This window comes from Myotis lucifugus, unplaced genomic scaffold (genome assembly GCF_000147115.1).
Source record: "Myotis lucifugus unplaced genomic scaffold, Myoluc2.0 scaffold_74, whole genome shotgun sequence".
NCBI lineage: Eukaryota > Metazoa > Chordata > Mammalia > Chiroptera > Vespertilionidae > Myotis > Myotis lucifugus.
Window position 1 is genome coordinate 1,133,518 of NW_005871122.1, and position 17,122 is coordinate 1,150,639.

Here is a 17,122-nt window from a genome sequence, read left to right on the forward strand (position 1 = left end):
AACTGGTAAGTGAAATTTAGTATTTTTAAAACTTATGAATAAAGGTACCGGCGCCCTCACTCCCCATACCGTAGGATTTGGCCTGCCTGACTTTATCAACATAGAAATCACAGATGTTTTCAAAACATTGTAGTTATTGAAGAAATTTCAAAATACGGTTTATATACAACACTATTGAAATTAGACTTTGTTATCTCTTGTTATGTAATGCATTTGTGAAGATGAATATATTACTATATTATAATTAGTTTTTAGAATTTTCATAACACCATTTTATTTAGTTTTCTTTGTAATTGTATATGCTTTAGGCACTTAAAAGTATTCTGTGAGGATCTTTGTATTAATCGTCTGTTGCTAAGTAGTAAATTATCCCAAAACTTAGTGTCTTATAACGGTAATACATACTTAACATTTCACAGTTTTGGGAGTGAAAAATTTGGAAGCAGGATGGTTCCTGATAGAGGTCTCGGTGAGACGTGGCTTCATGGGGCTGCAGATCCCCTTTCCAGAGAGGCTCACCTGTGCCTGGCAAGCTGGTGCCGATTGTTGTTCGGAGGCCTGTTCTTCCCTCTGCAGCATCTCTGCAGGCTACTTGGCAGTGCTTGGCTGTAGAAGACATATCGCATGTTGTAACTTACTTGTAAGCTGTAACTTACTTGTAAGCAATTGAAAGGAAATTTTTTAAAATTGACATTTTATTCATTTTCTTTTTAAAAAATTTTATTGACTTTTTATATTTTTATGTATTTATTAAATTTTTAAAAAAATGGTTTACATTCAATATTATTGGATTAGTTTCAGGTGTATACATAGTGGCTAGACCAGTGGTTGGCAAACTGTGGCTCGCGAGCCATATGCGGCTCTTTGGCCCCTTAAGTGTGGCTCTTCCACAAAATACTGACTTCTGCGCATGGGGCACGAAGTTTCAATCGCACTGTACGTGTGTGCCCGCACGTGGTATTTTGTGGAAGAGCCACACTCAAGGGGCCAAAGAGCCGCATGTGGCTCGCGAGCCACAGTTTGCCGACCACAGGGCTTCAAAAAACTTGTGCTTTCACAAAAAGGTTCCCCCCGGGAATTTCTAGGAATCCATCTGGGGCAGTACCCAAATTTTTTAAAAATTTTTTCTATATTTTCTATGCTGTAAGAACATAATTATGTTTCTTATTTTTTTTTTTTTTTTAATATATTTTATTGATTTTTTACAGAGAGGAAGGGAGAGAGATAGAGAGTTAGAAACATCGATGAGAGAGAAACATCGATCGGCTGCCTCCTGCACATCTCCCACTGGGGATGTGCCCACAACCCAGGTACATGCCCTTGGGCCGGAATCGAACCTGGGGACCCTTCAGTCCGCAGGCCGACGCTCTATCCACTGAGCCAAACCGGACATAATTATGTTTCTTATTTAATATTAAAATACTATATGAAATCTAAATGTGAACAAATTATTGTAAGTATGCTTTTTTAAAAATTCAGGTAGTGGTAAATTTTCACAGAAACCTCTGGCTAAGGAACTTTTTATAATTTTATTAAGACAAATTGAGAGCTGGAAAAGTTTATTTATAACATTTAGGAATATTGAAGTTAGAATGCAGTAGTTGATGGGTTGTTGGGAATTGTTACTGAGTGATAGGATTGTGGTCTCTGAGTGGGATGGTAGCTTATCACCCCTGAAACAATGAATGGTTAATTCCAACCACTCCATCCTTCCTCTAAATATATCTTTGTAATAGTGATATCAGTAGCAATTTAATAAAGACCACGGGACAGACAGGCATACTGTTTAGCTGGTAATATGTACTGTCTCATCAGCCTCACAGGGTTCCCTGGTGGATCCCTTTCCAAAGCCTCTCGAGGTTCCTTCTCCCCAGAATTAATCACTGGTTCCTATTGTTGCTGATTCACATGGCTTATGATTTTCCTGGAGACCTTTACCTTAATTTATAATTAGTTCTTTTTCATGCGTTTTCTCTTTAGGTGGTGAACGTCTATCTGAAGGGATGGCACTATATTTTATCATCCAGTAATTGCTCATTCATTTATACCTTAAACAAGTATTAATTGACTGCTAGCTATCTGCCATCTATTGTGCTATAAGGCTGAACACACACAAGTGGCTGTAGTAGTTACCTGTTGCTATGTAAAAATTATTCCCCAATTTACCCCAAGATTTAGTGACTTAAAACAGCAAACAGTTGTCTCATACTGTTTATGTTGGTCAGGAATTTGGTAGTTGCTTAGCTAGGTGGTTCTGGCTTGGGGCCTCATGAGGTTGCAGTGAAGATGCTGTCTAGAGCTTTTAAAAGTATTATTCTCTGAGGAGCTCTGTATTACTCATCTGTTGCTATATAATAAGTATCAGTTATCTGAAGGCTCACCTGGGGCTTCCAAGATGGTGCACTCATATGAGTGCTGGCGAGAGGCCTCCGTGCTGCTTTAGCTTCTGTAGCTCAGTAGTTGGCCATGTGGGCCTCCCCATAGGTCGTCTTGAGTGTCCTCCTGATTTGGCAGCCGACATACCCTAGAGCAGGTGGTCCAAGAGGGAGTGGGACAAAACGTGTGATGTCTTTTATGATCTAGTCTTGGAGATCACACTCCATAATTTCCACAATATCCTATTGGTGGTTACACAGTCAGTGGATCACTGGGGCTATTTTAGAGATGGGCTACCACAGTGACTAAAAATAGTTGACAGTTTGTCTAGCATGGCACTTACACTTTAGTGGGAAAGAGTTATAAAATAAATGAAATAATGACAGGATTTCATAAGTCATGAAATGACATATAAAGGGAATAAACTGTTCTGTGATAGAATAGGGAGTATGTAGGCGCATGTGCTGCGTTAAAGCGGTCAGCTAAAGCATTTCAGTCATTTTACCTCCAGATGGAAGGGTCAAAAGTAGTTTTATTTACTATTGACATCTCACTGTGTTAGGTACTAAGTGGTTGGGTAGGATTCAAAAGTCAGATTCTAGAGCAGTGATGGCGAACCTTTTGAGCTCGGCGTGTCAGCATTTTGAAAAACCCTAACTTAACTCTGGTGCCATGCCACATATAGAAATTTTTTGATATTTGCAACCATAGTAAAACAAAGACTTAAATTTTTGATATTTATTTTATATATTTAAATGCCATTTAACAAAGAAAAATCAACCAAAAAAATGAGTTCGCGTGTCACCTCTGACACGCATGTCATAGGTTCACCATCACTGCTCTAGAGCCATGTATTTAACCATTAAGTTGCTTGCTAGTTAAAAGGTAAAGCTACTTAAGCTGTTAGGTTTTCCCCTCCACTTAAGTAAGTTTAGCGCAAGATTGCATGGAAATTGATAATTTTAATGATTTTTTCTGGATTTCAGGTATACATTCATATAAAATTGATTCTATAATTACAATGAACTTTTATTTGCTTAATAATTCTTCTGGATTGCATGAAAATATCTACTCCCTTCTGTGTTCTAAGGACGTATGATTATGATCATATAAATTTTTCCTGACTATTTAAGTTGTAAGATGACCAATAATTACAATATGTTCCTTTGGTTTTAAATTAAAAAGTACTTCTGTTAGTATTTAAAATGTTGTAAGAGTTAAAGTTGCATTTTCACTCTTACCATGTTATGCTATAGCTAAAAATCTAAATAGTTTATAAGAGCCTGTTCTTTAAAATCAATTTTATTTAAACTGTCATTACTGATTATCAGTGTGAGATAATACTCAGTAGTGTGTTCATTTAACTTTCCCTGAAGATAAGTGATACTAATTTATAAAACTCAGTACACCCCCGACACAACTGTAGCCCTATTAAGTGTGGTGTACTATTGCCACGACCTTCGCGCAGAGTTCAGGATTTGAAGGAGAGGCCGATGCACAAATGAAAATACTGTACAAGAAATAGGAATTTAGAAGGCATTGGGGGCCAGGTGGAGCCTCTTTCTTGAAGAGACACACCGACTTTTGGCCTGGTCCGCTATTTGTTTACCTGAGTACACATTTTCCCTTTAGCAATGCATACAGGCATATCAAAGGTAAAGTTTGGTAACCAGTAAAAGTATTATTAGGTTAGGGAATTGCCTTGAGCTACCATTGTCTCAACAGGAACAATTGGTGCTTAGTGTCAACCCTAATAATGCCCAAGGTCCATCCGCCTTCCAAGTTCCTTGGTGCACTCTCGTGACAGTACCGGCAAGTGGTGGCTTCCCGCATACTACCTTCAAATAGCATTATGATAGAACTAGAGGCCTGGTGCACGAAATTTGTGCATGGGTATGGTCCCTAGGCCTGGCTGGTGATCAGGGCTGATCTGCGGGGCGACTGGCAGGGTGATCGGGGACCCCCGCTGGCACCTACCTTGGCTGGCATGGTGCCGCCTGCTTGCCGGCCCAGTCCCCCACCACCACCGGTTGCCTCCCTCTGTGGGGCAGCAGGCAGGGCGATCGGGGGGCTCCCACCTTGGCTGGCCTGGTGCTGCCTGCTCGCCGGCCCCTCCCCTAACCGCCACCACCGGTTGGGGCCTGTGGGCTAGGGGGAGCTCCTGCGTTGTGTCTGCCCCCTGGTGGTCAGTGCACGTCATAGTGACTGGTTGTTCTGCCGTTCATTCGATTTGCATATTAGGCTTTTATTATGTAGGATTCCCTCAGTCTTCTGTGTGTTTAACCAATTCTTCAGCAAAGGCACATTATTTATGTACTTCATCTACTTGGGTTGTGTTTCTAGCTTATCTTTAAGACAAAAAGTAGCTACACAATCAAATTGTAAAAGACACATATTCACAGCCAAACTGCCAAATACAAAATAACAACCATTTATAGTCAGTATGATGGGAATTTCTATTGTGTTTTTATGTACAAAGTATTTTAAAAGTTTGCTTTTATGTTCTATTGTGCCTTGCTTTAAGCAAATTGTTTGTGCAATTCTATGAAAGATATATTAGTGATTTTTTCTTCATTTATAAGTGGAGACATAGTATCATCCCTTTAAAAAAATGAAATTTCTTTAGAACATTTAAAATGATTTGATAATAAAATTCACTTTGCACCTAGCTTTGTAATAATTCTTAATTACGTGGTATCTACCCATAATGCTTAGTAGAGCATCACATACCTGGGAACACTTACTTTAAGCCTGAGGTATTCAACAAATTCAACTTACTGTTCTAGTGTAGGAGGAAGGGTTGTATTTATTTTTCTCCTATAGCTTCTTTCTTATTTTGTCTTTCATGCCTTCTAATCATGGAAAATAGATAAAAGCATTGTAATGAAATTATGAAACACTGATCTTTTGTATCTCATATTACTGTTTGGACTTTGAAGATTTGGAAGCTAGAAGAGGGATATGCTAATTTTCCCTATCTTGCTGTAGCTTGCTATGCTAGTGGTAATGTGCAAATTTGTTTTTCCACTTGGATAAAATCCAACTGTCCCCAGAGTGTAAGTGCTAAGCCTATGGGGAAGGTGTGCTAATTCTATTTTCTTGTTATTATGTAAATTCTGATATTGTTTATTGATATAAATGTAGTTCCACTCAAACATAATAGGATGATTTTTTTCCCCCTTTACACTACTCTGTATGCCAACTACTATGAAATTTTTATTTATAAATGGTTTGGAGCTTGTCCTTTATTATGTAGGTGTGCAGTTTCCACATTGTAAGGATTACACGATGCATTCAGACTGATGCTACAGTTCAAGCTCTTAGCACAGTGCCTAACTTATAGAAGAGATTCAGTAAATATTAGCCATTGTCATTTTTATGACATTTAGAGATTTTTATTTAAGAAATTTTTTTGTTTTTTGGTGAGAAGTAAAAATTTTTATTTCTTCCACCACTGATGGAACAAACCATCAAGTTTTGTAATCACAAATCAGCTTGTGAATTGCTTAAGCTTACTATTCCCATTCATTGACATGTTTACATTTATAATGTTGATGTTGTATTAATGATGTTTTGCTTAATTTTATGTGATAAGTTTAGCATAGTAATCAAGTTACACTTTGTGGTGTGTGAGGAGGAGGAGTTGGCATAGTTTTTCCACCGAGGATCAATATCATTTATGTAGAAGTGGTGGCAATGAAGTGGTAATTCAGAAGACAGATAATCAGTTTCATTTCTTAAATACAGTTCATTTTGGTGTCTCCTAGTTTTTTGAAATAAATATGAAGAATTGGGGTACTAATGTGCATAGGTACAATAATTTGTGGAATATATTTATGGGAAGACAATTGTATGGTTTTGGGTTATTCCTAAGTAGAGCATTTTTATCTTGGTAAGTTATATGTCCCTTTTCTTGCTACTGTAATACATTGTATACTTGCTGCATTTTCTATATCTATACTAATAATAGAGGGATATGCAAATTGGTCAGGACGCCCTAATGTAATGACAGAACTGCAGGGACCTGAGGCTGCATGGAGCCTGGCCAAGGCAGGGGACCTCAGGCCGCGCTCCCCGCCTGGCGGGGCTTGACGGGGGACCTCAGGCTGGGGGACCTGAGGCTGCGTCCCCCACCCAGAGGGGCTTGACAGGTGTGGGGCCGGCCGGGTCTGGGTCTCGCTCAATGGGGTTGGGGCCGGCCGGGTCTGGGTTTCCTGTGTTTTGGAAGTGCCTGTGGGTGGTGGGCGGGGGCTTGACTGTGGGTCCTGCGGCGCACCCCAGACTCTGACAGGAGGGAGATTTTCATATACATTTACTAATTTTTTCATCTCTGACACTTCTATTATAGAGAAAGGGCAAATAGCAATATTAAAATATTTCCTCTAATTAATTCCCTTTTAATGTGCATGAATTTCGTGCACTGGGCCACTAGCAGCTATATAATTACCTGTGCTTGTCTCCTTTACTTGGTTGTTAGTTATCTATGTCCTAAATAGCTCATTGATCTGTGTATCACCAACATCAAGCAGAATAACCTCTCCAGTGGTCTTCATTTCTTTCTGTAAATCTGGAATTCAATTTGGTATATTCCTCATTGGCCTGAAAAACTTTTTTTGACACTTTTTGCAGTACATGCTGGCTGGAGACAGATTCTCTCAACCTTTGTGTATCTGAAAATGTCTTTATTTTACTTCTATTTATGAAAGGTATTTTGTCCTTTTTTTGTTAATCTTCACCTGAGTATATTTTCCCATTGATTTTTAGAGAGAGTGGAAGGGAAGGGGACAGACACAAAGAGAGAAACATTGATGTGAGAGAGACACATAGATTTGTTGCCTCCTGCACACACACCTACTGGGCTGGCTAGGGATCCAGCCTGCAACCTAGGTATGTGCCCTTGATTGGAATCAAACCCGTGACTCTTTAGTCCATGGGCTGACATTCAGTTCACTGAGCTTTTGCCAACATTGTTTTTAGTGAGAAATTAATTGTCATTTTTTTTCCTTGTGTATATAATGACTTCATTTCTCTGGCTGTACTTTTATGATTTTTTTTAAATCAATTAAATTAGACCTGAAATATGTCTTCTATACCATTCTCACTCTGTCTTCTTCTGGGCCCTGATCACACCTGTGTTACATTATTTTATATCACAGATCTTGATTGCTGTTTCCTTCCTTCCTTCCTTCCTTCCTTCCTTCCTTCCTTCCTTCCTTCCTTCCTTCCTTCCTTCCTTCCTTCCTTCCTTCCCTCCTTCCCTCCTTCCCTCGTTTTCCCATTTTTTTTCTCTTTGTTTCAACTTTGGTACTTTCCTTGATCTGTGTTTCAGCTCACCAATTCTTTTTTCAGCAATGGTTAGGTTCTATTAAGCCCATGTAATGAATTCTTCACTTCTGATACACTTTTCATTTTAAAAGACATTAAAAAAAGGTTTCTATGACCTTGCTGCTGAAATTCTCCATCTTTCATGCATGGTGTCCACTCTTTTCATTATATTTTTTGTTATTTTTATATGTCTTATTTCAAATAGTCTGTCTGGTTATTCCACCATCTGGGCCATCTCTGGGTCTGCTTCTTTTGAGTAGGGTACACGTTTTCTTGACCTTTGTGCGTCTCGTAATATTTGGTCGTATGGTGGACATTTAAAAAAAGTATAGTAGAAATTACATAATATTTGCTTCCAAAAAAGGCCCGGCTGTTCTTTCAGACTGCTAGAATGGGGGGGGCTGAGTCAATGTGATCTCTAGTTGAGCTGGGTTTTGGCTTCCTTGCTACTTTAATTTTATTCAGCTCATTTGTGGCCTCATGTTTTTGAGGGCTTGAGATCTGAGCATTAATGAGATTTTGGCTGTTTTTGTTTTTTTAAATATATTTTTATTGAATTAAGAGAGGAAAGGAGAGTGGGAAGGAGAGAGAAAAACATCAATGATGCTCCAGAAAATACCAGTAGTAGTACATTAAAACTTTGGTTTTCCTTTACTCTTGTTTAACTCTTTTCAGCTATTTGTCATTGATGAAAGCAGCCTATTACTTCTTGATAGTTAGTTCTTAGAGGTTTTGTTGTGTCTTCAGCTCCCTGATGGGTTGAAGTCAAAACTACTACAATTTTGTAGTTTTTGTGGCTTGTTTTGGTTGTTAGGATGAGAACAGTGGAGTTTTGTAACTGTTTCCTAATTCCCACTGGAAGGTGTCATATTAGTAGTACCTTAATGTTTAGGACATGTTTTATGGACCATGTGTGAGTGTGGCACATAGTAGTTTTCCTAGGCATTATCTCCCTTTAAAGATCTAATTTGATAGGTAAGCATTATTATCTTTCCATCCCATTATTTGAAGACATTTTGTTTTGTTAGTGAAGTGACTTGTTCTTTAAGTTGAGAATTTTAAGAGTTGCATTTCTTCAATGGGCTATATTTGTTCTAGTCTATAGAATCTTCTGTGGTGATAGAAATGTTCTCTATGTGCTTAGACTAGCCACATGTACCTCTGGAGCATTTGATTTGTGGCTAGTGCAACTAAGGAAATGAATTTTTAATTTGCTCTATATTTAAATAGCTCTATGTGGCTAGTAGCTACCTTAATGAATATAGCACAGGTCTATCGTTATACATGTTATAGCAATACAAGTAGCTTCATATACAGTTATGGTGAATAATACACAGAATCATTTTACTTTTTTAAAAAAATTTTGTTTTATTGCTTAAAGTATTACAAAGAGTAGTATACATGTCGCCTGTTTTTCCCCCCTTGACCTTCCCCTGGCAATCATTATACTTTTAAGTATAGTTCTATTCTTAATATCTACTTTTAGACTTTTTGCCTTTTTGATTGTTACCATTTGAAACATTGTATTAGTCTGGGTTCTTTGTGAAAAATAGAATGTATAAAATTCAAAGTAAATGAATAATTAGCTTTGCAAGCTAATATACATTTCAAATATCAGCAAATTATTTGATGGTCTAATTGTGGAAGAGGTCCAATTAAAGCCCAAATCCAGTTTTATATCCTGAGGCTTTAGCCACTCAACTCTGTAGTCATTCATGAAGTTCAAATACAGACCAGCCTGAATAAAGAGAAATGTGTTTATTAGGCCAATAAGCTATGGAGATATAAGTAGAATTGTTAATTTAAAATTCCTCAATCACAACAACCCACACCTCTCCAGAGTATAGTATGCACTGTGAAAAGGGCTCTGGACAAGGGGGCTGAGGGCCAGGACACTGAGTAATAGTTTGATTCTAACTACTAAATTAAGTAAATTACCTTTGTAAAACTGCTTAGGTTGCTAATCTGTAAAGCAAAGTTCACTGACATTAGAACCTCAATTCTATAATTTTAAGGTTAGAAGGAATCTTTTGTGATTGTCTGATTTCTCTTCTGCTTTTAGATAGAATGGTTACTGTAAACTTCTTACTAACACACACACATATATAGATAAAAATATATTTAAAAATATATATTTAATCTTAAAGATTGCAGTGCTGAATACCTCCTGATGAAACCAAAATGATAATGTGATTGACCTTGTTTGTTTGTTTTTGGGATTAGATAAATGTAGAGAAGGAAATATTTACATATGTGCCATTTAATTCTTTTTTTTGTAGCTGGACAGATTTGCCAGCATAAAAATTCCGGGGAGCAAGAAAGAGAGGCCTCCACTTTCCAACCTGAAAACTGCATTTGCAAGCAGTGATTGTTCTTCAGAGGCGATGGAAAACCTTCCGAAGCCACTGTCAGAGAAGGAAGTCTTAGAACTTTTCGAAAAGATGATGGTAAGAATTTTGATTCTTATGAAATGTTGTTTGATGTAAAAGCCTTCACTTTTGGTTGTGTTTTAGGAACACTAACATATTTGGACTTGTGTTCCATAGAGCGGTTTCTGATGTCATTTAAGATAGCACTTTAGGCATAGAAAGAGCTTTACGATTACAAAAATAAGACTGTGAAGAAAAATGTCATGCCAGTTTTTTGTTTTATACAGGATATATAAAAACATAAATACTTAAAGAACCAAATGCCATATTTTTGTCTTGACTAGATCGTCTAAGTGGTCTGTTTGTTTGGGTTCAGTTGCGTTTTAGAGTGATGGCCACAGTGCTCTGCTGTGTGCGTTCTTAAGTGTGATGATTTATTGACATGATTTGTTTTATTTTTTTCTTGGTCCTCAGGATAACCAGGTCCTTATCGTCCTGCCTTTGGTATATCTGTAGATACTTGAACTCACTCATTTTGGGGTGTGCCTGTTCTGGAGGTGACACCTGAGGCCATTAGTGGCCTTCTGCAGTTGGTTCTTTATTTTTAATATATTTTTTTGTTGATTTCAGAGAGGAAAGGAGAGAGAGAGAGAGATAGAAACATCAATGATGAGAGCGAATCATTGATCGGCTTTCTGCATGCCCCCTCCTGGGTATTGAGCCTGCAATCTGGGCATGTGCCCTGACCAGGAATCGAACCATGACCTCCTGGTTCATAGGCCGATGCTCAACCACTGAGCCACACTGTCCAGGGCCAGTTGGTTCTAAATGATGGGGATTCTCTGACAGACTCAACTCCTGGCTTTCAAGCTGGTTGAACTCATTTGACCAACAACCCACATATGTTAAGTATATTCAAATCAAATCATTTACCACAAGTGAATGCTAATTTATATAAATAGATTATTTACATATATAGTTTCTACTCACAAGTTGCTTATCTCTTAGGATTCAAAACAAACAATTGAAAAATTAAATGAGCAAAAACTGCTAGAAGGTAGTATTTTAAAAAAAATATATTTTATTGATATTTTTACAGAGAGGAAGCGAGAAGGATAGAGAGCTAGAAACACCGATGAGAGAGAGAGACATTGATTAGCTGCCTCCTGCACACCCCCCACTGGGGATGTGCCTGCAACCAAGGTATACGCCCTTGACCAGAATCGAACCTGGGACCCTTCAGTCCACAGGCTAATGTTCTATCCACTGAGCCAAACCAGTCAGGGTTAGAAGGTAGTATTTACTGATTAAGTTACCTATAAGTTCAGAATAAAAACAAACTACTTTCGTTTTTGAGCTACCTCGTTAGCTTCAGGAGAAACCAAAATGGAAAGGAAATCATAGTAGTTTAGGGGAAATTTAGCAGAGAAAAGTCTTAACTCAGGACAGGATTAAGATACAGAGGGAAGGGCATTCTTTTGTTTTGGGGAAATAGCAGTGAGCAAAGACAGACATAGGTTTCAAATAGCTCATGATGGGGGGGTGGCAGTGAGAGGTTGGGAAAATTAGACTGGATTATTATTTGTGACAGATTATGAAATGACTGTATGCTATTCTGAGGAGTTGTATATTGTTTCAGCATAATGATTTACTTTGTATGTGTCAATTTCACCTATTGGTTTTGACAGCCTTATTTAGTTTAGGGGGAAATTACTGCATTCACCTATTTAGGTTAACATGTAACATGTGCTTGGAATTTGATAAAATGTTCAGCCAGAATCAGCAGGTGTACTTGGCCATTATTTTGCCTTATTTTCTTTTCATCAACAAGTATTTGTGTTCAGTGTTGCTCCTGAACTTTCAGAAGACCCCAGAAGAAAAGACTGCCTAGTTTGTGTCTTCGTGGGATTTTCAATTTGAGTTAGAGATTCCTAACTTTTCATTGTTGAACATACATTTTATTAGTATTGCTTTGTATGGAGCCTAGGCTTGTGAACATCTTACCTATTATGTTAGTTCTTGACGAAGTGCTGATTTTGGTTTTAGGTAAACAAATCTGTATACTTCCTTACTAACTCTTGTCATCACGAGTTGATATAATTTCAGCCGAGAACAAAAAAACTTAACTTTTGTTGTTGTTGTTAGTCTTTGTCTCTCTTAGTGAGGCTTGTGTTAATGCGGCTTGTGTAAAGGTATCTCTCTACAATAGGGTTAGGGTGAGGGTTCAAGATGGTAAAGTACCTTATCTCTCCCCTTATCCCTTATCATATGTGGAACCACTTACCTAAATTATCTGTGAGATTCTGGAAGGGTATGTTTTTGGTTCATGTGTGACTGCCTTGTTAAGATAAACATCTTTATTTTTTTATTTTTGATCATAATTGCTGGTGCCATCTGAGTAAGTAGAGCGAGTAGGCTATTGATATTAGACAGTTGCAGAGGCCACATTTTATCATCACAAGCCATCAACTACTTGGAAAGTATTGAATATAGTTTATGGTATTCTGTCTGAACATAATTACTTCAGAAGTGTTTTTCTGTTAGTCTTAACCTTCTCCTGCTGAGAGTATCAATTTTAATAGTATGTGCAGGGCAGGTGGCTATTGACATTTCTAAAGTATTTACAGAATACGTATTTAATAACTGGGCCAGATTGCTTGTTAAATCTTAAACAAGTCTCCGTTGTCAGAAGATCTTTTGCAATCAAATTCACTTTACGAAGCAGAATATTAAATTGTTGCTTTCTCACGGCCGCCCAACGTGCTAATGAATGAGTTTGTCACAACTAAGTTCTTTTATGAAAATGAGGAACTCAAAACAACCACATAATCTCAGTGACATTCCATAGTAGACATTTATTTCTTAGGGGAAAAAAAGAGGAGTAGCCCGGCTTGTGTGACTCAGTGGTTGAGCGTTGACCTATGAACCAGGAGGTCACAGTTCAATTCCCAGTCAGGGCACATGCTGGGGTTGTGGGCTTGATCCCCAGTGTGGGGCATGCAGTAGGCAGCTGATCAATGGTTCTCTCTCATCATTGATATTTATCTCTCTCCCTTTCCTTTCCTCTCTGAAATCAATAAAAATATATTTTAAAAAAACAGGAATAGGTTCTTTCCTTTATGATTTCTTGATCCTATCACAGTACATTGTAGGGAAGATCTGCCGATGATTCTGAAGATGAAGTACATCTTTTTCCTTCTTTAAATACGAATTAGTGATGTTACTCAGGTTTTTCAAGGCACCGCATTTTTGACAAATTTAAAGCTGTTTCTGTGGAGGATACAAGATTTAGATCAGGTTTGATTTTTGTCTTGCAGCTTTGGTGGTATTTTTATTAATAAAAATTATTTTGATGTAGCAACAGCCAATAATTTGCCACTTTAACCTTTTGGCATTTGTGCCTACAGAGGTTTCATACCATTTAAAATTTGCATCTATATTCTTTGTTTTCACATTGTGCAACTTTAAAGTAATTCTTATTTAACATTATCAAAGGTATTTAAGTAATTTTTACATGAAGTAAAAACTTTGTTTTGAAGAACCTCTTTTCCCTTCTCAAGACAGTCCTTTGAAAGACAGTGTGCTGATTTGATTACTTAATGAATGTGAAGTACGTGTAGTACTTGAACATGGGTACTCATTTCACTTATTTAGGAAATTGATTTACTTGGTCTCTGGGTAATAATTTCAGTGTGCTTTTTTAAAAGTAGTGATGAATTTTTAGTTTTACTTCTTAAGGGCTTTTTCTCTCATTTGTCTTTTGGCGAAAACAGAATTTTTACCTAAAAAGCCCAGATTGGGTTCTCTATGGATCTAGTTGTGTGAAATAGTTGTGGGGACATTGTTCTATATAAAACTCAGATTTCAGTAGTTACTCTTGAACTCACTATAGATATGTGTAACTGGTTTTTTGAAAGAGGTGACATTGTAGGTACAAGTCGAAAGTGACTTGTGTATTTCTACCCGTTGTCTCTTCAAATCAGCCCTCTCAGCTTATTCTTTTCTGCCCTTGGATGAAATCCCCGGCAGGTCCCAGAGCTTTCTGTTCACTTTCAGGTAACAAAAACCTTAGTTCAATATAAATAACTTAATTTTCATCCTAAAAATGCATCTCTCTTTCCCCCTTTCAAGCCTGCTCCACCTACAGTCTCCAGTAGAGGTTGTGAGTTTGGCCTTTTCTCTGTTCCTGCACATTACTTTTCTCTACTCTACACTGAATGTTTCCTCTAGGATTAGATTAGAGGTGAGGGGAGGAAGAGCGATAGTACAGTTGCCGACCTACAGTGTTTGTAACCTGGCATTTTTTGTTGCTCTGGGGTGTTGCACTTCTCGTTGCTGCTGTAACAAATTACTGCAGATTTGGTGACTTGAAAACAACTCCAGTGTATGTCTCACATGGCCACAAGTCCAGGCCGGCTCACCTTGTTTCTCTAGGTTTTATAAGGCTGAAATTGATGTCTAGTGCCTGGGCTCCTATTGCAGAGGCTTTGGGAAAAATCCTCTTCCAAGTTCATGTTGCCAGAACCTAGTTCCTTGCTGTTGTAAGACTGAGCTCCCAGTTTCCTTGCTGCTGTCACTGGGGGCTGTTTTAGCTCCCAAAGGCTCTCTCCTATCCTTCATGTGGGCCCCTATGTCTCAGATATATCAAATCCATCTCATGCTTCAAATCTCTGACTTTTCTTTCTGTAGCATCTCTTGCCTCCATCTGGAGAAAGTTTTCTGCTTTTAAGCACTCATGTATTAGGTTGGGCACATCCAGATAATTCGGAATAATTTCCCTGGAGATTTTAAAGTTTGTAACCTAATTGTATCTGCACAGTCTATTTTGCCTGACAGATTACAAATACTGATTCATTGCACCTGTGGTATATTCGTAGCCCCCTTCTCAGCTTTACCTACAGTTTCCTTGTCACTGGTGACATTTCCTTTGTCTGGCCTTCTGCACCAGTCTTCCATGACCCCATTCCTCTGCTTGGGTCACTTTTTGGATGCAGTACCTCTAAGGTGGCCCAGCCCTTCTTCTTCCTTGAGATCCACATCCTATCCGTAGAAAGCTAGTGTGTCCTTTGCTCCTAGCTCCTGTCCTTTATCTTGAACCTTCAGAGTCTGTTCTCTACAAAGAGTAGTTTACTCTGGTGCTTTCTCCCTACGCTTTTAATTTTTGCAATTGTTTTTTCCTCTAATTCTTAGTGGCTTTCTGATCATCAGATTCTTTTTGAAACATATAACTCCCTCTTTGCATTTCTCTTTCTTTTTTCTTTGTTTGTTGATTTGACACACACACACACACACACACAAGCACACACACATTGATCAGTTGCCTCCCACACATATCCCAACCAGGGCTCGAACCTGCAACCTGGGTATGTATCCTGACCAGGAATCGAACCCACCATCTTCTGGAGTAAGGGATGGTGCTCCACCCAGCTGAGCCTCACTGGTCTTGGCTCCTATTTTTCTTTGGGCACCATGACATTTCTTTCCTTTTCCTGATTTTTTCCCTTTCTGGCCAATTCTATCAGTTTCCTTTCTAGGTTTCTTCTTCTATCTGTCCTTTTATTTGCTTTCAGTGTTGCCTCTGGCCATCCTGTCTTTTCTTTATGTACTTTTATTCCCTACACACTCCTCCTGGGGGACTGGGTCCCTTTCATGTTGTAGAATGTCCCTATATTCTGATACGTTGCTGGGCCTTCTACAGAAGAACAGCTACAATCCATGTCTCTAAAATTTACTAAACCTTAACAGCTAGACACTGAACTCTTTATTTTCTCTGCTTTATTGAAATATAGCGGACACAAAACATTGTGTAAGTTTAAGGCATTCACTGTGATGATTTGATAGACATATATATGTAAAGAATAATATTCACCGAGACACTGTAAAATGGAATTGGAACTGTCATCCCAGAGGAATTGCCTTGTAAGTCTAAACTCCTCATACCTTTCAAATGTTAAATCAGGGCAAACCAACCTTTGGACTGGGCCTAAACATTGTGTCGAAAACAACTGCAAAAATAACAAGAAAACATATATTATGACTATAGGACTAATGACTACTAGAATAAAAATTAAAAATATTGTTAAGCCCGGCTGGTGTGGCTCAGTGGTTGAGAATCCATGAACCAGGAGGTCATGGTTTAATTCCTCATCAGGGCACATTCCAGGTTGTGGATTCGATCCTCAGTAGGAGGTGTGTAGGAGGTGGCCTGTCAATAATTCTCTCTCATCATTGATTTTTCTATCTTTCTCCCCCTCTCCCTTCCTCTCTCTGAAATCAATAAAAACATACAAAACAAGCATTGTTTAAAATTGGCAGTCACAGTTTTAGCTTATCTGCACCAATAGAAATTCATTCAAATTGGTGCAGCCACTGTGGAAAGTTAAAAATGGAACTATTTTATGGCCCAGTGATTCTACTTTTGGTAATATATCCGAAGAAACCCAAAACACTAATTAGAATATGTGCACCCCTATGTTCATTGCAGTGTTATTTACAATAGCTAAGATTTGGAAACAGCCCAAGTGCCCATCAGTAGATGAGTGGATAAAAAAGTTGTGGTATATTTACACAGTGGAATACTATTTGGCCATAAAAAGGAAGGAAATCTTGCCTTTTGTGACAGCATAGATGGACCGGAGAATATGTGAAGTGAAATAAGCCAGAGAAAGACAAGTACCATATGATTTCAGTTATAGGTGATATCTAATGAACAAATAAACTAACTAAATAGAAACAGACTCATAGATACAGAGAACAGACTTACAGCTGTCAGAGGTGGGGGAAGGTGGGGGGAGGCTGGGTGAAAAAGGTGAAGGGATTAAGCAAAACAAAACAAAACAAAACAAAACAAAACAAAACACAAAACCCCAAACAACCAATAACTCAGATAACTCAGACACAGACAACAGGATGGTGATCACCATTGGGAAAAGGGTGTTAAAGGGAGGTAGAAGAGAGTAAAGGGGGTATAAATGATGATGGAAGGAGACTTGATTTGGTGAACACACAGTATAATATACAGATGATGTATTATAGAATTGTACACCCGAAAC

The 17,122-nt window shown here is 38.2% G+C and overlaps 1 protein-coding gene across 2 annotated transcripts in view; it reads left to right on the forward strand.

Annotated features, from left to right (window-relative positions):
* Nucleotides 1–17,122, forward strand: part of DIAPH3 (diaphanous related formin 3) — a 511,880-nt gene that overhangs the window by 48,288 nt on the left and 446,470 nt on the right. For both annotated transcript variants that reach the window (XM_006090522.3, XM_023755349.1), the window contains one exon: nt 9,981–10,148. In XM_006090522.3, the coding sequence (XP_006090584.1) occupies nt 9,981–10,148 (168 nt within the window). The remainder of the gene's footprint in view (nt 1–9,980; nt 10,149–17,122) is intronic.